This window comes from Condylostylus longicornis, unplaced genomic scaffold (assembly GCF_029603195.1).
Source record: "Condylostylus longicornis isolate FDR11 unplaced genomic scaffold, ASM2960319v2 ptg000162l, whole genome shotgun sequence".
NCBI lineage: Eukaryota > Metazoa > Arthropoda > Insecta > Diptera > Dolichopodidae > Condylostylus > Condylostylus longicornis.
Window position 1 is genome coordinate 1,175,648 of NW_026578130.1, and position 26,669 is coordinate 1,202,316.

The following is a 26,669-nucleotide window of genomic DNA, read 5'->3' on the forward strand; positions in this document are numbered from 1 at the left end:
AAAATTCTGTATTTTGTTTTTTTTTTTTTTTTTTCCAAAATTTTTGATTGAAATGCAAAACAAAACCAAAAAAATGCACAAACCAATTAAAAAATGAATTTTTTTTTTTGTTAAAACAAACAAAAAAATTTGATTTGCTACAAAAAAAATAAAGAGGATATTTAATTATATTGCACAATGGGCTGGTGATTACAATAATTCACGTGTAACTAAACCTAGTTCTACTTTTTATGTTTCTGTCGAATAAGTAGAAATAAAAAAAAAAATTATCATTTAAAAGTTGTTCAAATAAAAATCGAAAATGGTTTTGTTTTTTTTTTTTTTTTTCTAATATAAAAAATAATATTTTACAAACAATCGTACATAAAAAAAAAAAATCATTTAATTACAATGGAAGTTTTTTACGATTTTAAATTTATAAAAAAAAAAAAAAAAACAAACGCTTTTACACCAAAATAATTAAATTAAAATTTAAAAAAAGAAAATACAAAAAAGTAGTAGAAGGTTAAAAAAATAAACTCATCAAATTCTGGGGGGCATTCTGATTTCATTCTTGGATAAAAAAAAAATTTTATTTATGTAAGTTTTTTTTAAAGATTTTTTAATTTGCTTTTTCTTTCTATTTTCTGTTTCTATTCTTTATTTTTCGTTTTTTTATAAATTTATTAATTTTTTCACTGGTTTTTTAATTATTTAAGGCTTATTAAATAAAACTGCTTTTTAAAAGATGTTTAAATAAATTTCTTGAGCATTTTCTATAAGAGAAATTAAAAATTTGAAAAAAATATTTAATAAAATTTATAAAATATTAATTTTTTTTTTTGTTAAATCAAAATTTATAAGAAGAATTATATTATAAAAAAAAAAATTCTTAAAAATAATATTAAAAATTAATGAATGACATAGCCATACAAATCAAGGCGAAACAGTGACTTACGGATTCACCGTTTTTTATGTGGACGCCTCTATATACCAGCGGAGCTACAGATATATGAAGAAATTATCGGCAAAATTGTTCTTCATGTTGCTTTCTACATGTTTTTTTTGGTTTAAAAGTCAATTCAGCCTATAGTTTTAATTTTTGTAAAATATAGCTCATAATTACTAAGTCAAATATTTTGTACAATTAATGGAAATAGTCAATATAATTTTAAAATTTTTTAATTTTATTTGAATGCTCAAAGCTCAAATATTTTGTTTTTTCACGAGAAATTTTTGAATTTATACTGATTTAGCCGGCAGAATAAGTAGAATTCTTTCTTGAACATTTAAAAAAAAAACAATTAGAAAATTGTTGGTATTTATTTTATACGCTATTTTTAATTAAAAATACTCAAAATAATTGCAGTCCGGTCTCTTAATTTAATCTTAATCAGTGAAAAAATTAATAAATATATTAAAAAATAAAATTTAGTTTCTTCTTTGTATTTTGTTATTTTTGTTATTAGGTTATTTAAGTATTTTTTTTTTTTTTTTTTGGTTTTCCTTGCTTAGAAGTAATTTTTTTTTGGAAGGCTATTTGTAGCACATTTGAAAGCGGTGTTAAAAAATATTTTATTTAAAATAGTGTTATTTTTTTTTTTCTTTTGTTTAGCCTTTTGTTTTTATTTTTGTTCTTTTAAGTTTTAAATATATTTGTTTTTTTTTTTTTGTTTAGAATTCAATAAAAAACTAACAATTTAAAAAAATAAATACATTTATCATGCATTCATATGTTTTTAAATAATTAAATTGTGAAAAGATACTAGAAAATAAATAAAAAAATTAGGAGCTTTTGTGGCAATCAAAAAAATTTTTATCATACAAAAAAAAGAAACTAAACAGAAATCTGTTATTGTTGTTGTTCTTCTTATGTACATGTTATTTAATTGGATTTTTAAATCCCTATATTTGTTTTGTTTCTAACACTGTCCTGGTTAGTATAAGGTTACCGTGTAAATAGACCAATTCTCATTTTCGTTTTCAGATATACTTGTTTTCGAGTTACAGCCTGTTGAAAAAAATCACTCCCAGATTTTTGTTTCATATATATATAAATAAATTCGAATACCTTCGGAGTCGTGTAGTCGTGCAACATAGATTAACACTTGTTTTAAAGATAAATGAATCTTTATTTTTGTTTTTACAATCAATAATATCAGACCTTTAATTTTTAAAAAAAATCTATCCAAAGTGATAATTTCGAATTTTTTTTAAAAAAACACGAAATTTTTCCGAAATTTCTCGGAATTATTATTTTTTTTCTTTTTTGTGATGAAAAAACATGAGAAGTAAAAATTCTCAATAGAATATTTTCTTCTGGCTATCATAGTATTGTAAATATTAATAAAATATAATTTCAATCAAAAATGAATTGAGAAAAAGAAATACGAATTACAACGAAGTTGACCCGAATGAAGTTAATTATTTAATACGGTCGGTAGCATCTTGTACTAACTTACCAGGGTAGTGTTTTTAATAAAATTTAATTTAAATGTTTATTATATTATATACTATACTAAATATTATTATATAAAATGATTTGAAATATTTTCATTTTAGAGAAAATTGAAAAAATAAACTAAACATTATCCAAAACTTCAATCAAACAATTTTTTATTCAAATCATTGAATTATTTCTTCAATCAAATTAAAACTTCGGAGACATAAAATGAAGAAATTTCAACTGTACAAATTATAAATGTTAATTAAATATTATAACTTCATTTTTTCAATATCTAATAATAAAAATAATCATCTTTATATACAACAACGTCATTTATTGGCAAATAAATAAAATTTATTGGCTTCGAAGTGGGGGTAAAGATTTATAGTAATAATAGATTAAATAAATATACATATATAATTAAAAAATTTCCTACAAAATGTATAATTCATAAGTTAATTTTAATTTAGTAAAAAATTATTTTTTCAAAATTCAATATTAAATGTCTACATATATGTATAATAAAAAATATTTAATCATTCATTTCATCATATACAAACAAACAATTAATATATTGCTTCAAAAATAAATTGCTTTACGCTTATTAAATGAAAAAAAAAAATTACTAACATTATTGCATTTAATATAAATAATAGATATTTGTAATTTTATATTTAATTAAAAATAATTAAAATACATTTACATAAGTACATAATTTACTTACATACATATACATAAATTATGTGTATAAACAAAAAAAATGAAATTATTGTTCTCGAAATCTTCTTAGGAAGATTTCTAATTTCATATTTAAGTACATACATATATAAATCGAAAATTACATTAATACAAGTATATTCGAACCCAAAATTTTAGATTTTGAGAAAATTTAACAAGTAGTTTGTATTGAAACGAATTTCGTATATATAATATTAAAAAATTAATGTGTTTTTTTATGTAATAGGAAAAAAAAAATTGTTAATTATTATGAGCCTGTAAAAAAAAAAAAAATTAAAAATGACTAAATAATTAAGAGTTTTAATATTATTTGAATTTTTCAAATCAAATTGAATTGTATATAAATTAGTGAATTCCAAAAATTAATTTTTATTAAAGCTCATTTGTATTTAAGAATTGAAGTTGAATTATCGACTGTCTGCCATCTTTCTTTTTATCATTCACACTTTTGTAAAAATATCATTCATTTTTTTCGTCATCATTAAAAAATTAACTGTCAAAAATAATTGCCTTTATGTATATGGCAAAAAAAATCATAATAAAAAAAAAATGAATAACACAGCTGTTTGCCATTCACCTATTGTCATTTTTCTGTGGTGTAAAGTACCGTTACATCCATTTTGCAAATAAAACATAAATGTAGAAAAGTCACATGATCCAAAATGCTAAACAAAAATTTTTGATTCAAGTTGTAAAATTCTCGTTAGTTATTTTGTAGATGCAAAAAAAATATTTTTATCGCAAATAAAATTTTTGTATTTGCATTAGTTTGCATCACCTTTAACTGTCAAAGTGTCAAAAGGCTTGACAATTTTATTCAAATCAACCAATAAGTTTGGCCATTGATGACGTCTAATAAAAGTTCAAAATTATGATCTAAAAGGAAAAAAATTGCTTGTAAGGGCTTTATTTGTGAAAACTATAGCATTACGTTTGTAAAAATGAATATCACGGGTAGTTATTGTCTTTCACCCAATTTTTCTTTTCATTCACTTTTTTGTGACAATTATGACAATGCCCTATATAAATAATTTCAAATTTCCAATGCCATTTTATCAACCATTTTCCCTATATTACAAATATTTTTTTTTAAAATTGTATTTCGAATCAAATTATTATTACGATCAATTCAATTTCAATTTGAAAAAAAAAAATTAATTTTAAATATAAATTAAAAAATCTCTTAATTATTTGGTCAGCAAAATAAAAAAAAAAAAAAGAAATTGCTTTCAACGTTAATATTGTGAGAAAATTTTAATAAAAAAAAAATATTTTGTATACGCTAGATAGACTTAATGTGTTTATAATGTTCGTAAATTCATTTCCTATTTTGTTTTTTTTTTTATATATATATATATATTTATTTTTATATTTTTATTTTATTTCAATATTAATTATTTTTTTTTTTTAAATAAATAAATTTAACAGGGTACTAAATATACAGCATTAGCTGATTATTGTGCTATTGGACATTCTGAGGTTTCAATGAGAGAAGGTGATTCAGTTGAACTATTAAAAGTTGGTTGCGCTGGATGGTGGTTTGTTAAAGTTTTAGGTAATTATTACAATATTAACATTTTATCAACTCTTAAGTTGTTAATGGATAAAATTTAAAATTTAATTTTTTTTTTTTAGGTACCAACGCTGAAGGTTGGACACCAGCCGCATATTTAGAACCTATTCATAGAAAATCATCACGTTGCTCCAGTCGTGTTGAATAAAACGAAATTTATATATCAGAACTTTATATGTTCTATAAATTTGCAAAAAATCTTTCATAACGATTTCTTCATTTTTTTCCTAATTAATTAAATATTTTTTTTTTTTTTTGAATTTGATGAATAATATTGTAAAGAAAAGAAATTTTCATTTTGTTTTTATAATTTAAAGAAAATTTTTAATGTTTATTTTATAAATAATTTTACCTCATTTTTCATTATTAATCTAATAATTTTACATATACAATTTTCTTTCAATGCATCGGTGCTAGAGCTTAAGAATGCCAGTCAATTAAGCCATTATGTTATAATAAAACAAATTACACAGAAAACAAAAATAATTCATGTTGCATTTGATTGTGAAACGTCGTATCTAAATCTAATCGTTAAAAAAGGCTAACATCGAATATCAAAAATCACAAAAGAAACAATAAAAATGCATTTTTTAACCTTTTAGCAGAAATTATAAAATTATGAAATAATTGTAAATTTGTAATTGTCATAAATAAAGTTCACCTTTTTCGATTATTTAATAAATTTTAATAAAATTTTAATTAAAAGTTGATGACAAATTTAATTAAAATAATTTTAAGTACGTGTTCTCTAAAAGGTTAATATAAAATTAATTTTTCATTATGTTATATAATTATTATATTGTATTAATAAAACATCTACTTTTCAATTTATTTAAATAATAATAATATAAGTATACAATTATAAATATATTTAAGCTGAAAAAAAAACAAAAACACGAAAACAAAATCCAATATTCTAGTCTTTCTTTTAAAAAAAAAAAAAAAAATAATAAATATTATAAAAATGTGTAATTAATTATTGTTTTTAATTTTATTTCGGCTCTTAATTTTTTTAAGAAAATATAAAAAATAATGTATTAAGAAAATAAATTTAAAAAAATTTAAAAAAATAATTACAAATAAGTTAAGTAGACAGCATACACAATCAGTATACGTTTTAAGTAATACTGTTATACATAATTAATTATTTCACGAATTTATTATAATCAATTATCATCTGTTATACTCTCTTTGTATTATTTTGAGGGCTAATAGAAGTATGTATAAAAAAGATCCCAAAATAAAAAACGGCGTTATTTTATTTTATTAAATGAAAATTAATTAAAAATGAATAAATTTTTAAAATGCCTGTCTAATTATTGGGACCATTTCTTATTATCATCTTAATAATTGAACTGGTTTTTTTGAAAGTGGTATAAGTCCAATTGTTAAAAAGGCTAAGTTAATGGTAATTTTAGTGACTTATAGACAACTTCTCTCCACTATTTACAATCAAAATTTCAACAGAGTTCTATGTAGACATAAAACTAATAAATTATGTTACAATGGCCAGAATATTTAAATTGATTCAAATGCAAGCCCATAAATATCTGAATATGTAAAGAAATGGACTTATACCACTTTCAAAAAAACCAGTTCAATTATCACATAATAATTTGTAATATAATAAAAATTCCCGAATAAATAATTAAACTATTTATGATTTTTATTTTTATTAACTAAATAGACTTTCTAATTTTAAGATTATAAATTTCAAAAGCTTTTTTTTTTTTTTCTATACATAATTATTTAATGATTAGCTTTTTACTGATGGTGTGTCTCGTGTACTTAATTAAAGAAATTAAAAAATAAAGAAATTATATACAAAAGAAAATGTAATTATGTATTTTTTTAATATAAGATTAACACGAATATTTTGTATAATTTACATAAATAAAATTTTTTAATAGAAAAGAAAAAAAAATTTTATTTTCATTATTTGTTATATTATTTATAAGTAAATTATTTTATAATATTAATGATGAATAAAATAAATTTAATGTCATATTTAAAAAAAAATTTAATATTATTGTATGTATATTTATTAAGTAAAAAGGAAAAATAAAAAATTATAAATAATAATATTGTCTGTCATTAGATATAAAATAAAAATATGAATAATATTATTATAAATAAAGAAAAATAAAAGCTATACAAAATTATTATATTATATAATTATAAAGACAGAATATAAATTAAAAGAAGAAAAAAAAATTACGAGAAATTTGTTTTATTACAATTTAAAAAATTGTTATATTTTCATTTTCTTTCCATTAATATTTTAAAAAATCTTCAAATCAAATAATTGGCTTTCTGCTAAATTTATTTCTTAAAATCGTTTTGTTGCAAAAAAAAAGTTTTGTTAACTAAAAATTTGTTGGAATTTCGAGATATTCATTATTCTTGTGATTTATCTATCAGCAATATATCGTAATAATTCTTTGATGGGCGGTAGTAGGAGTATAAGTCAATTTTTTGCAAAAACCTGATAAGTACACCAATGTAATCTAGAGCTCAAAATACATCTTCTATCAAAAATTCATAGCGCTACGACACTTACAAACCTTTGAAACAAATGCATTTAAATATATTGTTCAAAGCAAAAGTGAACAGTTTTATTAAGTTTTTTTGCTATTTTTGACTTATACTCCTACTACCGCCCATCAAAGAATTTATATCCCACTTTTAATTCCCTTTTAAATCAGAATTTTAATTTTTTATAATGGATATTTAATTTTTATAATAAGATTACTGTTTTTTTTTTTCAATTGGATTTTTACATTTTTTCTCAAATTATCAACTGAACCTATCATCTTTCAAAAAAAAAAGTGAATTAATAATGATTTAATTTTGTATACAGGTGATTTTTGTTTATTGAGTTCTAGAATAGTTCTAACTTGTAGTATGTTCGAAAATTCATGCTACATACACTGAAAATATAGATCGTTCGAAAATTACTGGCTGTAATAAAGTACATTCGGAAATTCAATCTGCAATAAAGAAATGTTAGAAATGTAGCGCAGACCTCTGTTATAAAAGTTTTGTCGCTATTTCATGACATTTTTTTTATATTTAAAAAATAGATATAGAAGGGTTATTAAAGTAAGTTTTCAAATCTTCTTAAAATTTCCTTATATTGCAGCGAATTGATAGGCGAAAAGTATTGGGATACAATTTCATAAACAATGTCATTTCTGTTATTTTCGAACGATAGATTATATAGAAGTTTCAGAATTTGTAGACTGCGTAAACAAAGAAAGCTTAGCTAAAGTTTTTGCATACTGTTTAATACTGTAATACTGTTTGTTATAGAACTTTCCGCGCAGCGTGCATAAACGAAAATCCCCACAATATTTAAAAAAAAAAAAAAAACGAAATACGCAATACTTAAAAATTCTTCATTATACAAATATAAAGTCATTCATCTAACTTAGTGAGTAAAATAGCAAGATACACGATCACGCCCCATATTTTATAGTTGTATCTTCATTTTGCCCATTACAAATTGTATAATAGATTTCTTTATAATCAAAATTTTATTACCGGTTTTTTTAATATTAGTTGCAGATTATTAAAAAATTTAATTGGAAAAGCTAATTTTGATATGATCAGTATAGTGTGATGCAATCTCTTCAAAATTTTCGAATTTTCTCTTTAAACCTCAACGTTAGAAAAATACTGGAATATTTATTATGTTAAAGTATTATTAGAAAAGGCTTCGCAGCAATTTTTACAAAAGCAATTACGTAATTAGAAACAGTACTAGCTTTCATGCTCAGGAATAATTATTTGATTTGTTGAAGGAGACTTAAATAACGTATCAGGAATAATTGAATAATGTCTGTACTTTCTTGCGCCTAATTGTTCTTTCAAATGCAATGTTTTGATTTAGTATTACAATATTGAGTTTACCTTTTCTAACAAGATCGTTTTCTAAAAAATTTGGTTTTTTAATATCGTTTATGTATTTAATTTATTTAATTTTTTTACAATAATCTTTTATTTTTAATTCAATATGATTATGGGATAAATTTACATAAGTAACCACAAGTAATCCACAAGCACAAAAAATAACTAGAATAAATCTTATATTAATATCGTTTTTAAAAATGAAATATTTTTTGTGGCTAGAGATTCTTATAAAAAATAATAATCAATGTGTACATCATAGATTCAAAATTAAAATACTGAACTATATTAAATAGGTATTTTGATAGTTTGATAAGTTTTTACTTATTACATTTTAATATTTGGAAAATATAAATTTTTACATACATCAAGAAATTATTTTGGTTTTTTAAAACAAATTAACAATAATTAATTTTAATTTATTTAGTGAATTCTTTCAATTTGCAGTAATTCTGCTGTTCGCATGAAATTGTTGCGCTGAAATCAATAGAGTTACAACATAGATGCAAGCTGCTATCCAACAATTAATGGCATTCTAAAATTAAAAATTTTTATTAAATATTGAATAATCTTATGTTGTTTCAAAATTTTTTTAGACTATTTCTGAAATTTTTTAATTAAATACCTAATATTAATTTGCATATTTATAAAAAAAAATTAAAAGTTTAAATTTTTATATTATTCTTTAAAAGTAGGTGTTACGCATCTACAAAACAAAAATGTGACCATGTCTTTAAACTTAAAGTTCAGGGTCCTGCGATTTATTTTAAATTGGAATTTTATAAATATACATTAATTTTCCTTTTCACATTACTTATTTAAAAGAAAAAATTTTATTTTTGCAATTTGACTTTTGTCTTATTTAATGATTAAACTCTATTTTGGTATAGAGAATTTTTTCAATGTGACAAATTATAAAGTAGGTACCTGGTTGTAAGCGCTATTAACATCAGAATAAAATAATTTGGGATCATGATATTCTTCTTCAATTGGAAGATCTTCAATTAATGCTACGCTATGCATCCAGTAGAATACTCCCATGAGAACCTAAAATGAAATATTTTGTTAAAGCGTCAGAAAAAATGTATTCATTAATATTTACCAATTGAACAATTCCCCAAATCGATATGATTAATCCGCATAGTGATAATTTTGGCCCGCAGATTTTCATTTTGAACTAATTACAAAAAACAATATTGTTACAATAATTAAGACAAAATCTTTTTCCCAAAACCAAAAAAGAAATTTAGATTTAGTCACAAGATGAGATATTTGTCCCTATTTTTTTTTTCCTGTTGTCATATGACTTTGACGTACAAAATGACATTAAAATGAAACTGTTTCCAAATAGAGATCGCACATATGTTTGAAATTTGTGTACTTTTTCGATTTTTTATATTATTTTTTGACATATGAACTTAACATAATTGAATAAGAAAAATACGAAAAATACTTTGTAAATAAATTTTTAAATTATTTTCGTTTTGAAAATACTAATTATGAACAACCTTTTGTCTGTTCAATTATTACTTCAAACTAAATTTAATTACATATTTTTGTAAATAAAATTTTGTTTAAAGAAATTTGTTTTTCAATTCAAAAGTTTTATGTTGTCGATTTAAATTCTTTTTAAAATTATTTATGAGAAGACTACTTATCTGGATGACTTTCAAAGCTTTGTTTTTTAGAATTTAAAAAAAATTACACATATGTATAAAATTTTTATGCATATTATGTGAGATTATGCAATCAACCAATTTTTGTGTTAGATAATAAACAAACCAAAATATGTTCATTTAAAAAATGAAAACCAAAATATGTTCATTTATTTCCTAACTGGCATCATCAAAATCTGTTAATTTTTAATAACTTGGAACAGTTTTTCAGACCTCAGTGGTAAAATATAAATAAAACTGAATCGATTTCATCATGTCAACGAAAATTACAATACGTTACAAAATTATCCATTATTTTTTAATTACAATCAATTTGTGTCGCTTCAGTCGCTTTCAATGTCTAGCCTATCGATATTTTTGGCTTGTTATCGATGTATCGAACTATAAAATGCGTATCATATAATATATCAATCGGTATATAACAGTACTTAATCTATCATATTTTATGTAAATTATATATTTGCGTAAAAAAATCGCGTAAGAATAAATATTTTTTAGGTTGATATTGTTTTATTTCTAAAAAAAAAAGGTTTTGAAAAAAGCCACTTAAGATTAAGTATTTTTATTGTTCCGTGTTATCGTTAACTTAGTTAGTTTTTCAACGTGTTATTTTCCGTTCCAGAATTTTTTAAACTCAATGTAGTTTATGAACAATTCATCCTTTAAGATTTTAACTTAAGAGTATTATGGTCACTAATATTTGATTATTTTTAAAATAAAATGCACTCATTAAATATTAACTATATATTTTTTTATATGATATATGCTAAGTTTTTTTTTTATATAAAAAATCTAAATTAATTTATAAGCATGTCTTCTTTTTTTCATATTCGCACTTCATTTATCCATGATAAACAACACCATATCCATACCCAAGATTATGATATGGTTTCAATATTGGTCTATAAATTGAATGAATTGGTTGAATTCCTGATACTGGATAATATGGAATCGGATTATGATGCAAAAATGGTTCATAAATTGGTTTGGCATTATAAAAAGATTCTGCTCCTGCTAGATCATGATTTTTTCTATCATCATGGACTGCTACAGATTCTAAAATAATTCAGATATATTAAAATAAATTTTAAATAAATAAAATTTTAATAATTATGTGTAGATGTATTAAAAATTATCATCACAAACCAGCTACATCATTGGATAATGGTTGACTTTTGTTTAAATTAATGAATGTTATTAAAATAACCATTAATAAAATGTACTTAAACATATTTTTGGCAAGAAAAAATTATTGTTACAATTTTATCTACTTGCAATATAAAATATTTTTTAATTTTGAAATTTTTATCTTATTTTGTATGTATTCAGTTTGAAATTCAAAAAATTATTCACAGTTTATGATTGGTTCACTTCTTATTATATATAACAGAGCTAAAAAGAAGAGAGTATATTCTTTGTGCTCTCATGTATGCTAATAAAGTAATATTGGAAAAATTGAAATTTTAATTTCTTCATCTAATTGTTTTAGTTTACTGACTCTGATCTCTTTGGAAAAGAAATCTTATGTGTAAAAATTTTAATTCAATTATATTCTCTTCTCAATTTTAATTTATTAATGTATTAAATATAAGTGTTTAATAAATACAATATTTTTGTAAATAAAATTTTATTTTAATTACTTTTCTCAAACTTTATTGTAATATTTTACAATATATATAAGTGAGTTGTTTATTCTCTATTCCTATGGTGTATTAGAAATCTAAAGAGATATTTACCATTATTATACACCAATTAATTTTAAGAATCTATTCTATGAAATTTTCAATATTACGAGTCCGGAAATTGAAGTTTTAAGGAGATACATATATGTATAACATTATGTAAATTTACTTTAACCTATTATAGTGAAATGTAAATAATATTTTAAATTTTTAACATAACATGGGTTTTGTTTTAAAGAAATGTAATTCAGATACATACATTAGTACATTTGCATTCATGTACACTCGTAATTCCATTATAAGCGTCTCTAATCAAAAGAAAACAAAATAAGAAACAAAATACCCAAAAACTTTTAAGACTATACAAATATTTGTGTTTAGTAGGTTTTTTTCAAAAGTAAATAATTTAAAAATGAAAATTGTCTTTAAACCTATATTATAAATTATAAATTTACAAAGTTTATCTTTCATTTAAATAGTTTTGATTTGTATTGAAATTAGATAAATACTATCATTTTTTACGATATTATTTGCTTTAGTGTTACATAATTTAAATTTACTGTCTGCAAGAAAATTTGAAGTACGTACTATATTATGTAAGTATTATGGACTCTATATTATTGTGTACATTGAAGATATTCAATTAATGGAATTTTCGTGAGTTTATCTAAATTTATTCATAGAAAAATCAAAGTTCATATGCGAAAATAATTTAAAAGTCTATTCCACTTACCAAAAAAAAATTATGTAATTTTCGAAAATCTATGTAAAAATTCAAAAATTAATAGTTATCCATTTAGTTAAAAGAATTATCTTTACAGATAACTCGAAAAGAGCTATTTATCTACTGAAAGGATTTGGCACTTGATTAATCGAGTAAGGTTCAAACAATATTTGAAGCATTCGGGCCTTGAAACCGTAATTATTATATTCTAGAACTTTTATTTAACTTTTATTGAGCTACATATATTGCTGGGGTATCAGTAAGTAATGCTGAAAATACTGGGCGCTTATTCTTCGTGTCGAATCACTAAATGATCTAAATTCTAAATGATAGTGATATTTACATTCTAAATGATAGTTTATGTTTACAATAATAATATCGATTTTTTTACGATAATTATTACTATCACTTGGTGATTCGAAACTTAGAATAAGCTCCTATGTTCACTATTTGATGTTTCTTACCTACATGAAAGGGTTACCTACATTTATAAAAGAATAATATTCAAACGAAAGTTTTTCTATAACATTAACAAACAATAAGTTTATGGATATTTAGAATAGAATAAATTATATTTTAGATAAAGTTTCAGTGGGTTGAATCGAAATTCGAAACTTGTGGACATACAACAAAATATTTTTGAATTCGTACTATGTTGAAAATGTCATAAACATTTGCAATAGAAAGTTCTTATGAGAATTTGACAGCATTTGCCATATAAACAACAAATTTTATATGGATAATATTTCCCCTCATGTAAACAATAAATATTTCTAATGTCAAAATTTGAGAGCGCATTTTGCAGTATTTCAAAATTTTTGTGATAAAATCAACATTTACTTAATGGCTTTCAATTTTGGAAATACAACAGGCGGATTAGGAGCATCTTCAACACCAGCAAAACGTAAATTAAATATTTTATAAACTGTAATATATTACTTAAATTTTTTTTTTTCAGCTGCATTTGGTAATTTTAGTTTTGGTCAAGCCACTACTTCTGCTCCAGCTTTTGGTACTCAAAATACTGCTCCAACATTTGGAACTCCAAACTTTGGGACTGGAACCCAAAATACAAGTGCACCAGCTTTCGGATCTACAAGTTTTGGAGCACAACCTAATCCAGCACCAGCATTTGGAACAAATACTGCGGTAGCAAGTACATTCACACCGGCACCAGCATTTGGTGCTGGGTCAGTGTTTGGTGCAACAACTAGTGCTCCAAGTTTGGGTGGTTTTGGTGGATTCGGTACTAACACTGCAACTACTTCTGCCCCAAGTTTATTCGGAGGCCTTGGTTCAACACCTGCAAATACAGGCTTTGCAGGTTTTGGCGCAACCACTACGACCACTTCTGCACCGACATTTACTGGTTTTGGTGCCAGTAATACTGGCTTTGGAAGTTTTGGCTCAACATTTGGTTCAAGTAAAAATCTTTCTAATTTTAGTTTCATTTTTAATTATTTGTCTCTATACATAGCTTTTGGGAAACCAGCAACTAGTACTGCACCCGCATTTGGTGGCTTTGGAACTACATTTGGCGCACAACAAAATCAACAGCAACCATGGCAAATTCCACAGCAGCAGCAAGCTCAAAGTTTGAACCCAGATGAAGCATTCGCACAATCTATTCTTAATGTTACTATTTACGGAGATGAGCGCGATACAATTCTAGCCAAATGGAACTACCTTCAAGCTATGTGGGGAACTGGAAAAGCATTTTATTCTAACAATGCACCGCATTTTGTAGAAATTACTCCTCAAAACTATTTATGTCGCTTTAAGACTATTGGGTACAGTAGAAAACCTGGGAAGGACAATAAGTTGGGTCTTGTTGCATTAGTTATCAATAAACCAGAATCCGAGATTAAGTAATACCCAAAATAATTACTTTTCTTAATATTACAAACTTTCTTTTTTTAGAAACCAACAACAGCAGCTTATTACGAGTTTAAATCAAATTCTTGGTAATAAACCAAATTTAACTGTTAAATTTGATTCAATTAAGCAACTTGAAGAGAAAACCCAAATTATGATTTATGTTGAAGAGAAAACTCAACAAATACCTAATCAAACTAAGAGAATTTTAGCCTCCGAACTTAGTAACTTTTTAAATCAACCCAATATTAAACAGCAGCTAACAAATTTAGGTGTAGAGTCAGCTCTAGCACATATTACACCTGATGACGATCAAATCAAAGAATATATTGAGGTTCCACCAAAAGGAATTGATCCCAGGATGTGGCGACAAGCAAATATAGACAATCCTGATAGTAAAAAATTTATTCAAGTTCCAATGGTAGGGTTTAACGACCTTAAGTGGCGTTTGAAATGTCAAGAGAATGAAACAGATTTACACATACAATGCTTAGCAAAATTAGAAAAAGATTTGGCTGAAGTAAAACAAAGACATGCATCTTCAACAGCTAAAATTATGGAATATAGAAGAAAATTAGCAGAATTAAGTCATAAAATATTAAAAGTATAATTGCAATGTAAATATTAATTGTGTTGTTGAAATTATCGCTTTTTTTAGATTGTTGTTAAGCAAGAATGTTCAAGAAAAGTGGGTATGCCATTGTCGCCTGAAGAAGAAATTTTAAGGGGTAAATTAGAAAATATGCAATCGTTAGTCTCGGCACCAACTCAGTTTAAGGTAAATACGCTGTTTTCATAAAATTATTTATAAAATATTAAATATATTTGTAAACAGGGACGACTAAGTGAACTTTTGTCTCAAATGCGAATGCAAAGAAATCAATATACTATTGGTGCAAATAAGGAGTATACCTTAGACAGGGATTCAGAAGATGAAATGAAAGCTTTTCTTACTATGCAGCAAAATGCAATGAAATTGCTTATTGATACCGTCAACAAAGATCTTAAAGCATTAAATATTATAACTGAAGGAATGAACCAATTAACACATTGTTAAAATTTATGTATAACAAACAAAGGGTTGAAATAAAGATATATTTTTGATACAACTTGAAAGTTAAAGCAGTTTTAGAATTATAAAATTCCAGATGTCATTAAATTCAGTGTTCAAAGATACGATTATTTATTCAATTTCCATAAAGCCGTCAGCGTTTGTTAAATGAACTTTTTCATGATCAGATTCTTCTTCAACAACGAAATTTGGACCTATTAAACAGCTTTTTAAAGTTGTCCCTTTCTTAACTCGGGCATGACTGCATACGATTGAATTCAGTATTTTGCATCTAAAATTTAGTTACGTTAATAAAATAAAATTTGAATAAAATTGAATTTGATTACCCTTCCTCGATTATGGCATGAGACATTATTATTGTGTTTGTAATTATAGTTTTTGGATTAACTACACAGGATGGACCAAATATGCTATTAGTCAAAGATGTTTTTTCTGATAATTTGGCATAATCAGCAATAGCAATATCTTTGATTTGAGTTGATTTAACTTCCGCATTATTTGAAATTAATTTATATAAGTCTTTATCATTAAAGATTTTTTCCCATAATGATGCAAGTTTTTGATTTATTGCAAAATAATTAAGTGTGGTATTTATTCTAATTCCCATTGAAGTTTTTGGAGCAATCAAAGCATAACATCGAATTAAATCTCCATCATATGGTTCATTTAATTTGGAGTCATTAAATAGAGAAACGTCCCGTACTTTTTCATCAAGAATGTTGGTAGGTATGAACTAAATTGAGAAATAAATTGTTATAAAGTATGTTTTTTGTTATACTCATAGATAAATTACATTAAATATATCGTTTTCTGGTTTGATGTTATGATTAACTTCCGATTGTGCATCTTTTGGAGCTTGCAAATTTTTACACATTTGCTTTTTTACAATATATGGAATCAATTCGCCTTTTATAGTAGATATATTTTCTTTCTGAAATATTATATATTGAATTAAGTTTCTTTGTAGATATAAGCAATTTTTCTACTTTTTGCAGGAAATCAATAATCCATTTCCTCATGATATATATGTGAGAATCAATTAATCTGCTATAAACTTCCATCTTTTCGTTTTTCCTCATCAAATGACCGTTTATATCCATTGTTTCTTCAAAATCACTGGTTGAAGCACAAAATAGTAATCTATTTGAATCAGGATTAATACATATTAAGTCTCTTTCAGCTTTATTTTTTGATTTTGGTCCTGGTACCGTTACATCTGAGTCTATTCCTCCAGAAAACAACAAACATGCTATAGCAGCATTATGCTGTCTAAATTTGTTTACAACTGGAAAAAGACTAGCATTTGTAATAATATCGCAAGATACAACAATAATATCAGTTTTGATCCTAAAATTTGTTTGAAAATAATTGTTGAATCAAAATAATTTGTTATTTTTTACTTATCGCTGATCGAACGCAAACTATCTGCTGTACCAAAATCCGTATCTCCAGGTATTGTAGCAAAATCTATTTTCAATTTTAATGGAGTTCTTTCTAAAGCTTCTTGTATTTCATTTTTTTGAGTTTCTAAAACAATTACTATGGCATCTGAAAAAGTTTAAAATGATTTGCTAGCCTTATTCGTGTTTATTGTAATTGCATACCTTGAAATCCATGCTGTTGAAGAGTATGAAGTGGATAAAATAATAAAGGAAATGGACCTATGTGTAGTAAACACTTTATGCTTTCTCCGCTAGATAATTCTGGTAATCGTGTACCACGTCCACCGGCCAAGACCACTGCTTGGAATTCTTGTACAAACATTTTTAATTGCTAAATATTTTATATGTATTCAATTTTTGTTTATAAAATCTTCAAAATTGACATGTAGACAAAAATGTGGCAGCGGCTGTCAAAATGCAATTGTCACTTTTAGTACAATATGACGTTCAATATAAAGCAAATAATTCCTTCAAATGGCGGCTGACTATAAAATAATATTTTCGTAAGCCGTGTTTTTAATACAAGTTAAGCGAAGCTTACTTTGCTTAGTTGCGAATTATTTATTAAAAAATTACATGTTATTTTAAAGGTAAAAATTACATTGTATTTTTACAGAAATTTAAATTTTATGCCAAATAATTTTAATTGTGTAAACTGAAAATTCATAAGCTGTAGACCACAGTTTTCAAACGGTGAACGAAAAAAACTTTAAAAATGAAGTTGTATAACTATAACATTTATTGCATAGTTTTCGGAGAACTATTAAGAAAATGGAATAGGAACAAAGTTGTACTAACACAACAATTATATTAGATGTATAGTATAGTTTAACTAGCTACAAAATGCAGGCATATGTAATTAACTACTGGTATGCTACTGAATGCTACTCGTTAACTAATAGGTCTATTAGGTATTAGTCAATTTTTTATTAGTATTAGTTTGGTATTAGTTAATAACGGCTTAGTATAGCAGTTACATTCATAATAATTTCAAAAACAAGAGATAATTTTATAGTTTCGACACTATAAAGACGAGCTTTCAAAGATTGATATTCCGAATATCTTATTAATATCTTCTGTTTCGTTAGAGATCTAACAACGAAACATTTCAGGTGACTTATTCCCAGCAAAATTTTTTGGCAACTTTCGTTTTCAATAAACTAAGACAATATTTTATTATAAAATTTTTATAATACGTTCTTAACAGTTTATTTTACAAAATTTTAAAAATTTTGGTAATAAAATTAAAGTATAAAATTTATGAAATTCGAATATTTAGGTATATATAGAAATATAATTATATAATTAAATATATTTATGTATGAATGCTATACACAATTTTTTTAACAATTTAAAATTTTCTTAATCATATAATTCAAATTAATTTCAATTTAACGTTGTTGTATATTTGAAAATTTACAAAAAGTTAACATATATTACAATAAACAAAAAAAAAAAATATCAAAGAAGAATCTTAAATTTACTTCCTACACAATATATAGGTATGAGAAAATTCAATATAACAAATAAATTCAAGTCTTGTTTTAATTTTCTTTTAATATAATTAATAATAATTATAAAATAATAAAAAAAAAATTTTACAGATTCACATTTTTTAGATGGCGCATATTATATTTTTTATTTTCAATGTTGAATACTTGTTTTTTTTTTTTATAAAATAAACGCCGCTAATCTTTCGTACCAAAAATCTCTTTTTGAATTATTCGAATTTATTTTTCATAACCATAATCTTCATCAATTGATGTATATCTTGGTGTTGATGATGAACTTGCTAAATAAAATGTTGGTCTTCTCTGTTGTAATGAGATATTTATTTCTTCGGGTGATCTAAATGATTGTTGAATTTGTTGAACTTGTTGTTGATGTTGATTATGTTGACTAGCAAATCTATATGGAAGTGTTGAAGCTGTAGTTGTAGGACTTTTACGTTGTTGTGTATTGACTATTACTTGAACCTAAAAATACATGCAAAATTATGAAGGAAAAAGTTTAATATTAATAATAAGGTAATTTTGACTTTTAAAACGCAGCAATATGGTATTTAAAGAGAAATCAGTTCGCGAATATTGTTATTACTGAAATTTATTGTAAATACTGTATTGCTGCAAAATGGAAGTCAACGTAATCTTTGTTTCATATATACCAATTTTGCTTAACAATATTGCAGGCATTAAAAGTTTAAAGGTGATATAAATTATAACGACTATTTATGTATAACACTTACTGGTTCTCTACTATTATGTGATATTCTATCATCAGCTTCATACCTTCTTTCATCATAATAATTTTCTGGATAATAACGTTCTGAATATCTTAATGTTACATTTGGTTTACTTTGATGTTCTTGTAAATTTAATGGTTTATATAAATATTCATTAACAACATGATATTTTGATGATTGTTCGCATATATTTTCACCAGATGGTGGCATACAAATTAAATGAATTTGATGGAATGTAAATCCTTCGGGGCATACCCATGAATGTTTTTGATTTTCTTGACAGTAATGGAAAACTTCACAATTTATTGAATCATCAGCATAATAACTGTATATATTAAAAATAATAATAATAATATAAAATAATTGCGCCAAATATTTTAAGAAATTTTAAATTTTTGGAAGCATATTGACTATTAATTTTCAATTTTATTTAATTAATTTTTAATTCTTTTAAAACATAAAAATATATAATTACCCGGTAGTTTTTCCATTACATGTAAATGATGATTTTTGTAATAAAATTGCTAATCTATCGGGTTCTTCTTCTTCAAGCTCTTCTTCAATTTGTTTTAAACGTTGTTGTTTTTGTGCTTCTTTTTTACTTGCATTACTATTATAATTCAATTGTTGTTGTTGTTGTTGTTTTCTTAATAAATTACTTTGATATTGTTGACGTGTTTGTGTTTCTGGTTGTTGCTGTTGTTGTTCATCTTCCGGATAATCATATAGCCTTGAACGATATCCGATTTGTGTTTGTGCTTGTGCATCATAATCTTCAACATCACTACTATTATCTTCATATTGTTCTGTTGATCTTGTTTTAAATGATACTGGATTTTGTACAATTTGATGTTGTTGTTGTTGTTGTGGTAATGTTGCACTCATACCAAATACAATAAAATATATTGAAAATAATATTAAAGAAATTTCCAACCTATAAAAATAGAGAGAGAAAGAAAAAAAATTAATTTAAAATTTTTGCGATAAAATGAAATGAAATAAATTGATAATAATATAAAATGAAAATTTTATTTAAATTTTTTTTTTCTATATGAATAAAGCTCATTAAACTGTAAATTTTTTTTTTGCATAAATATATACCTATATAGATATACACATTAAACACAGGTATAATATGTAAATGAATATTTCCGTAAGAAAAGTATATTATGAAAATTTGCGCGGAAGTTCATTTACTTAAAACTATTTATACATTCATAATTACATACATTATGTATACATTATGTATAATATAAAGTATAATCATTTTCTAAAAACAATTGAAAGTTTATAATGGTACATTAATATCATTGAATCTTATATTTTTTTGTTTCTTTTGCATAGTATACTCAATATATTATTTTGAAGTGTTTACCCTATTATACTTAATAATAATGATAATAATTTTGAAATTTTTAAACAGGTACATCATAAAATACACTTAAAACTTAAGTTGAAGTTGAAAATCTCTAAAGAAAAGACAATTTTTTAAATATTTTTGTAAGAGCACTTGTTACATATTATTTGAAAAATTGTTTAAATTTCTTTTATTTTCTTGTTATTATGAAATTAATTAAAGTGCGATAATTACCTATTTTTATTGTTATTATTTTGATTTACAAGTATAGTAATTCATTTACTTATTTAGTATTACAGTTATAATATACATATATACCTATATCAATACATATAATAATAATGAACTTCGTATATGAGAATATTATAATTTTATATGGTAAAATATTATAAAATTCATTATAATTTTCAACTAAGTTTAATGCTTATAGGTAAATTCAAATATGCACAAAAGTTTAATAAATTAATTTAAAATACCAAAACAAGTAGCAATCTGTAATACTTTTTCGCAATTTTCTATATACTACTTGTTAGAAAATTACTTAAATATTTCAAATTTTATAATAATTCATTTGGGCTTCTTAGATTTTTAGATTTATTATGATAATTTATTTTAATTAAATTTAAATTATATTTCTATTAAAATATTTTAATTAACTTTATTTCTTAATGATTTAAATTTCAACACAAATTTGTTATATTATATTTGCCAATTAAATTATTGAATACATTATCAGTTCTATAATAATATAGAGTAATATTTAGAAATAATACTATATTTTATTGGAAAAATCAGTATGAATAATCGTTATATTGAATTTATGTATTTGCAATAACTACATACCGTTATACTGATATACCGTTATATTGAATCAGCTAAATTTCAATAATACATAGTATGTTTACATAAAATAGTTCAAAATTTAAAAATTTTTTTTTTGTTTTAGTAAAATACAAGCTACTAAATATGTAGCACATATTGAATAAATTGTATGATTTTGCTGTTATAAAGAACTTCAAATGAAGTTTTATATTTTCTAATTATTCATGTAACCAATTTGCAATAAAAATTGTTTCCTTTCAAAGCTATTTTTTGAGCAAATTAAATGTATTAACCATTTTGAGGTCTAAAAATTTTCGCCATATTATGTAAGTTACATTTATGTATAGTATACCTAAGTAATGTGTATAAAAAATAAAATTAATTTTTATCAAACAAAATATTACAATTTGTATTTAATTATAAAATGTTCCAAAATAGTTTAAAACCATATAGATTTGAGAATGGACGATATAAAGTTTTGTTTTCATTTCTTGATCAGGAAGATGTATATATGCATAGGTATATGGATGTAAAAAATTTCCAAACTGAATATTCTCTTTCTTTTATATAACCTAAAAGTAATAGCTTTTAATATACGATATATTACTTTATATATTTTACAGAATTAATATGTTTCACTTAATAATTTTTTAAAAAACTTGGAATATATTGAGGTATTGTGCAAATTATAAAGTGATTTGAAAATATATTATTTCAGGCAGAGCTCAAATATTAAAAATTTTACATACCAGTTATGATGAGACATAATTTTCAACTGATCATTTTCATCGTCAAATTCCTTATTTTTCTCTTAGATTTCCACATGATATCTCAATTGAATTTTAAATTAAATCAAGCAAAATTCATAAATAATATTTGATAATATTCAATTCCAACATCATTAGAACAATATTATTATTTGATTGTTGAAATAGATACTAGTGGTGTCTAGTATTTGGAAAATTATGGTATAATAATTTAAAAAATTATAATTTAAAAATTTTTAAATTGAACTTGGAGTATGTCCATAATATCGTAAATATTTTTTCTTGTAGATGACGTTTCTTATTTCAATTCACAATGACGGAGTTGTATCACATGAAAAAGAGAGCTCCCATTCATTTGTTCACAATATTTACATTTAATACCCGATTTATTTCTTCATTTTTAAATTTATTTTAAAAGTTTTAAATTTAAAAAACAACTGATTTTCGAGATTGATAGAAAATTGCTGCCAATTTTTTAAGTTTTAAAAAATTTGCACAGTGGTAATAAAATTGAAAAAAAAAAATAAATTTTATACTTCCGATGTAAAAGTAAAATAATTGAGAAAATTAATTTTTTCGGCTTTTGTTTTATAACAAAACTTTACACAATATCTTAATTAAAACAAAGTATGTACGTACGTAGGATTAAGCTGATTTGTTACAACACTAAAAATTGCGTATACCAGTGTATGAATTTATGTTACATGTATACGAATTTATTGAAAAACATTTTAGAGTAATTTTATTTTAAAAAAATTGCCATGTCATTTCAGTTATTTCATTAACTTAATTTTTATATTATCAAAACATTTAAAAAGTAAAATTATTTACCACTCAATTTCAGATATCACTCATAATAGTATATTATGGTTAGTATGTGATATGAATCTTAGTTGAAAGTAAAAGTTTTAGTATTTATAGTAAATGATTTTAAAATTTTCAAATAAAATCAAGAAAAAAAAACATAAATTCAATTTTGTATAATCAAAACATTCACGTCTTTATAATATGAAAGTTTCATATGCTACTTGTCGGTATATTAGTGTATTAAAATATTTTAGTATTATTGTGTTAACAAGTTTATGAATTGTTGAAATTTTTTAATGTTCTTATAGTTGTTGACTGCGACGATATTATTTTAAGGAACGCTATGTGAACGCCTCACAAAATCACATTTATTCCACAATTGTTATTATGCACATTTTCAACTATTGATGGTATTACACGTAGCTTTGCGTGAATGAAATTTGAACTAATTAAGTGATTATAATTTCAAAGTTGTCAAAAGAGAAAAATTCAGAATTTAATTTTATTTTCTCATAATTTAAGTAGTAATCAGTATAAATTTATTTGATGAATAACTCAAATTAAAAAATTTTCAATATCATATAATTATATTTAACAGTTCAATAGATTAAGGTTAGTTATACAGAGGTAAGTAGTTGAATTATAATTATTGTGCCAACAAATGAACATTTTAAATTAATTTTAAATTTCTTTCAAATTACTTTTTATTAAAAATATTTATTTTTAACGTGCTAAATGAACATTATTTTAGACTCAATTTAAGTCTACATACTTAAATTTATTTTTATTATGTTTCCAGTCCAATAATTTAGAAATTTGCATGACTTATAATTTCTTTAAAATAATTTTCTTTATTGAGATTTTTATGCGAAACTTAATAATTATGATATGAAAAATATTTAACTAGAGTTTAATAGTTTGAAACATAATAAAAATAACAAATTTTTTTTTTACCAATTCCAATGGGTTACATACATATAATAGTTAACAGTTCATTTTCAGTGAATTTATGTAATTAAATAGAAAGAGTAATTATTTAGATAAAAGTGATTTTAACGAATCATTAATATGATTTATAAATTTAATTTTTAAATTAAAATTAATAAAATTCAAAATAAATTTATGCTGTAATTCAGATAACTACAATTTAGTTCAGAATAGTTAATCTTATTTTTGTACATCTATTCTTATAACATTCTAAACGTGATATAGATTCCTGTAGTCTGTACATAAGAATAAGAGCAGTAACGCACTTTTTATTCCGGTAGATGTTTTTATATTTTTTTAGCGGAAATGTTCGTCAAATAAACAACTTTGTGAGTCAGTTTTTGCTTCTATATTACAGAATTTCAACACAAAATAGTGTTGTAACACCACCTTGTCGAACAAACAATAGTTGATTATATGTATTTTTCATATTTATTCCAATAGATGGTTTCGTATGAACATTTTATTATGAATTTCAATAAACTGTGTTTACATGAAGATTTTTGCATCAATGGTTGACATATGTTTTATTCAGATCCTGTTGGCAAGGTCAAGGACAATGAAACGTATATCAAAAATTGATGCAAAAGTTGTCGTGTAAGGAGAATTATTCTACAACGTTTTGATTTAAGCTTATGTAGTCCAGGAATGTGTCTAGACTCTAGAGTGTTACTTATGGACACTTATATAGAATAAAAATGTTATAAATGAAAAAATGAATTGTCATTGTTTTAAAATATAATTCTGGTGTTAAAACCTACTGTTAAAATTTCAGAAACTGTTATTGCATGAATACATTTAAAATATTAAACAATATAGTGTAAAATAAATTATAATTTAACTATAATAATTAATCAATTAACTTTTTTTAATTAATTATAATATGAGAATATACGATGTTTTAACCACACTTTATATAAAATATTACTTTTATGGAAATTTATGAGGTAATAGAAATTCAAAGACCGTGAAAATTTATTAAATTTTCCTTTTATATTACAGTTTTTCAGTTTTTTGCTAATGTTTTATAATTCAAAAAATTAAAAACAAGTTCATTGTTTCATGCAATATTATTAACATAAATATAAATAAATGACGTGTATAGCATAACTCTTTATGTAGTAATATGTATATGTAAATTTAGATATGCTCATATTATGCATTTGCTTTGGTAGTCGTAATGTGTAATTTTTATTGTAAGAAAACCAAGTAAAAGTTATATTAAGTAACCGATGTTTTTTTTTACTCCATTTTTAATATCTTGTCCGTTTGCTTGTTAACAATAAAAAAAATCTTATTAAATTTTTTTTTATTCATTTATTTTCTTCACTGTTCAATGATTGAAGTTTTTCATTTATATTTTTTTTAATATTTTTAATATAATAAATCGCTTTAATTTTAAAAATTTTTCTTATACATACATTTAGTTTCGTGCAAGTAAAAGTTTTACTTACACTTTTTATATATTATGATTTTTTAACAAAGGAAAAAATCATTTTCTTCGGTTCAATAACATTTTTAAATTAAACAAAGCAAAAATAAAAAAAACACAAATGATTTACTTGTCGCATCAATAGAAAAAAAAATTATTTTACCGTTTTAATGGTAGTTAAATTAAAATTTAAGACAATTACCCATTTTAATTTTTCAATTTTTTAATTGAATTCATTATAAAAAAAATTTGGTTATACAGCAAATCATTATAAAATTTTAAAAATTTACATGTTTTATGTTTTGAATTATGTATTACAGCAATAATTATAAGCACTTACAGTTCCTTTATAGGAATAACATTCCAAACGTATAATACACTAGGTTATATTTCCAATTATATCAGTCATATGCATTGTTTGCAAAGAAGATTTAAGCTTTAGGGGAGTAGTTGATATACATGGCTTCAAATTTTTGTGTGACATACATAAAATATTTTTCGTTCTTGTATAAAAGAATAAAAGAAAAGAGTAGTTTGAAGCCATTCAGTTAATTTAGCATAAAATAATAAGCTTTGTCTCTTGAACTTGTTTTTTCATCAAAAATTAATTAATTTTTTGACAAATCGTTATATAAATAATTCGTATTTATTATCATTAATAATTTATGGAACTCAATTTTTGAGCTTATTATTTATAAAATTTAACTTTAATCTTAATCTCGTGAACGGAGCTATCTTAATTTATCTTAAATCTCCACTAGATGCCGTTTATTTAAAATTACAATTTTATATAAACTGAATGATTTTAACCAAAGTTGAAGAATTAAAGTGTAAATTACGGCAACATTCTTTACATAATATAAAGGTTTCTAAATAGAATACGAAAAAAATTTAAAATTTTTAATAATTATAAAATTTAATTATAATTCAATCAAAAATAAGAAGATTAAATTATTGCTTTGTATGGACTTCAGCTTTGGGTTTATACTAAATGTATGCTGCAGAACGAGCAAGTGCCATAAAAAAATGAATTTTGATCATCAATTGAAATTTCAAAAAAAGCGCACTTAATTATGCAAGTTCATAACACATTGACATATAAATAAAGATTTTTTCCCACTTCTAGAACAACCCATAAA

General features: G+C 23.3%; 5 protein-coding genes across 9 annotated transcripts in view; 2 read left to right on the forward strand and 3 right to left on the reverse strand.

The window, feature by feature from the left end:
* The window catches only part of LOC129616078 (guanine nucleotide exchange factor DBS-like), a 71,818-nt gene extending 66,451 nt beyond the window's left edge, over positions 1-5,367 (forward strand). For 2 of the 5 annotated variants that reach the window (XM_055531547.1, XM_055531548.1), the window contains exons 19-20: positions 4,592-4,718; positions 4,799-5,367. In XM_055531547.1, the coding sequence (XP_055387522.1) occupies positions 4,592-4,718; positions 4,799-4,884 (213 nt within the window). In that variant the 3' untranslated portion in view covers positions 4,885-5,367. Of the gene's footprint in view, positions 1-154; positions 580-2,541; positions 2,800-4,591; positions 4,722-4,798 lie in introns of those variants that run through there. The other 3 variants (XR_008697511.1, XR_008697512.1, XR_008697513.1) reach the window with 3 other exon arrangements.
* Positions 5,368-8,897: 3,530 nt separating this feature from the next.
* LOC129616117 (ribonuclease kappa) lies at positions 8,898-9,951 on the reverse strand. Its single transcript, XM_055531587.1, has 3 exons — positions 9,748-9,951; positions 9,573-9,692; positions 8,898-9,180 (listed from the first exon to the last, which is right to left on the reverse strand). Exons 1-3 carry the CDS (start codon positions 9,814-9,816, stop codon positions 9,082-9,084), a joined length of 288 nt encoding a protein of 95 aa, XP_055387562.1. The 5' UTR covers positions 9,817-9,951; the 3' UTR covers positions 8,898-9,081.
* Positions 9,952-13,471: 3,520 nt separating this feature from the next.
* LOC129616059 (probable nucleoporin Nup54) lies at positions 13,472-15,712 on the forward strand. Its single transcript, XM_055531514.1, has 6 exons — positions 13,472-13,631; positions 13,686-14,150; positions 14,205-14,595; positions 14,648-15,206; positions 15,261-15,380; positions 15,438-15,712. The coding sequence occupies exons 1-6, from the start codon at positions 13,571-13,573 to the stop codon at positions 15,657-15,659; spliced, it is 1,818 nt and encodes a 605-aa protein (XP_055387489.1). The 5' UTR covers positions 13,472-13,570; the 3' UTR covers positions 15,660-15,712.
* LOC129616060 (translation initiation factor eIF-2B subunit gamma) lies at positions 15,662-17,516 on the reverse strand. The gene is made up of 6 exons (XM_055531515.1): positions 17,279-17,516; positions 17,075-17,222; positions 16,661-17,021; positions 16,468-16,605; positions 16,001-16,407; positions 15,662-15,945 (listed from the first exon to the last, which is right to left on the reverse strand). The coding sequence occupies exons 1-6, from the start codon at positions 17,436-17,438 to the stop codon at positions 15,786-15,788; spliced, it is 1,374 nt and encodes a 457-aa protein (XP_055387490.1). The 5' UTR covers positions 17,439-17,516; the 3' UTR covers positions 15,662-15,785.
* A 1,159-nt stretch (positions 17,517-18,675) lies between these two features.
* On the reverse strand, positions 18,676-20,279 carry LOC129616122 (probable basic-leucine zipper transcription factor Q). The gene is made up of 3 exons (XM_055531594.1): positions 19,834-20,279; positions 19,362-19,683; positions 18,676-19,092 (listed from the first exon to the last, which is right to left on the reverse strand). The coding sequence occupies exons 1-3, from the start codon at positions 20,241-20,243 to the stop codon at positions 18,847-18,849; spliced, it is 978 nt and encodes a 325-aa protein (XP_055387569.1). The 5' UTR covers positions 20,244-20,279; the 3' UTR covers positions 18,676-18,846.
* Between the last annotated feature and the right edge of the window lie 6,390 nt (positions 20,280-26,669).

Coding starts and splice junctions, on each gene's coding strand:
- LOC129616117 (XM_055531587.1), bottom strand. CDS start 9,816: ATGAAAATCTGCGGGCCAAAATTATCACTATGCGGATTAATCATATCG. Junction 9,693..9,747: donor TTTGGGGAATTGTTCAATTG/GTAAATATTAAT, acceptor ATTTCATTTTAG/GTTCTCATGGGAGTATTCTA. Junction 9,181..9,572: donor TTAATAGCGCTTACAACCAG/GTACCTACTTTA, acceptor TTTTAATTTTAG/AATGCCATTAATTGTTGGAT.
- LOC129616059 (XM_055531514.1), top strand. CDS start 13,571: ATGGCTTTCAATTTTGGAAATACAACAGGCGGATTAGGAGCATCTTCA. Junction 14,151..14,204: donor TGGCTCAACATTTGGTTCAA/GTAAAAATCTTT, acceptor CTCTATACATAG/CTTTTGGGAAACCAGCAACT. Junction 15,207..15,260: donor TAAGTCATAAAATATTAAAA/GTATAATTGCAA, acceptor CGCTTTTTTTAG/ATTGTTGTTAAGCAAGAATG.
- LOC129616060 (XM_055531515.1), bottom strand. CDS start 17,438: ATGTTTGTACAAGAATTCCAAGCAGTGGTCTTGGCCGGTGGACGTGGT. Junction 17,022..17,074: donor TTGCGTTCGATCAGCGATAA/GTAAAAAATAAC, acceptor AACAAATTTTAG/GATCAAAACTGATATTATTG. Junction 16,606..16,660: donor TTATTGATTTCCTGCAAAAA/GTAGAAAAATTG, acceptor ATAATATTTCAG/AAAGAAAATATATCTACTAT.
- LOC129616122 (XM_055531594.1), bottom strand. CDS start 20,243: ATGAGTGCAACATTACCACAACAACAACAACAACATCAAATTGTACAA. Junction 19,684..19,833: donor TGTAATGGAAAAACTACCGG/GTAATTATATAT, acceptor TAATATATACAG/TTATTATGCTGATGATTCAA. Junction 19,093..19,361: donor CACATAATAGTAGAGAACCA/GTAAGTGTTATA, acceptor ATGTATTTTTAG/GTTCAAGTAATAGTCAATAC.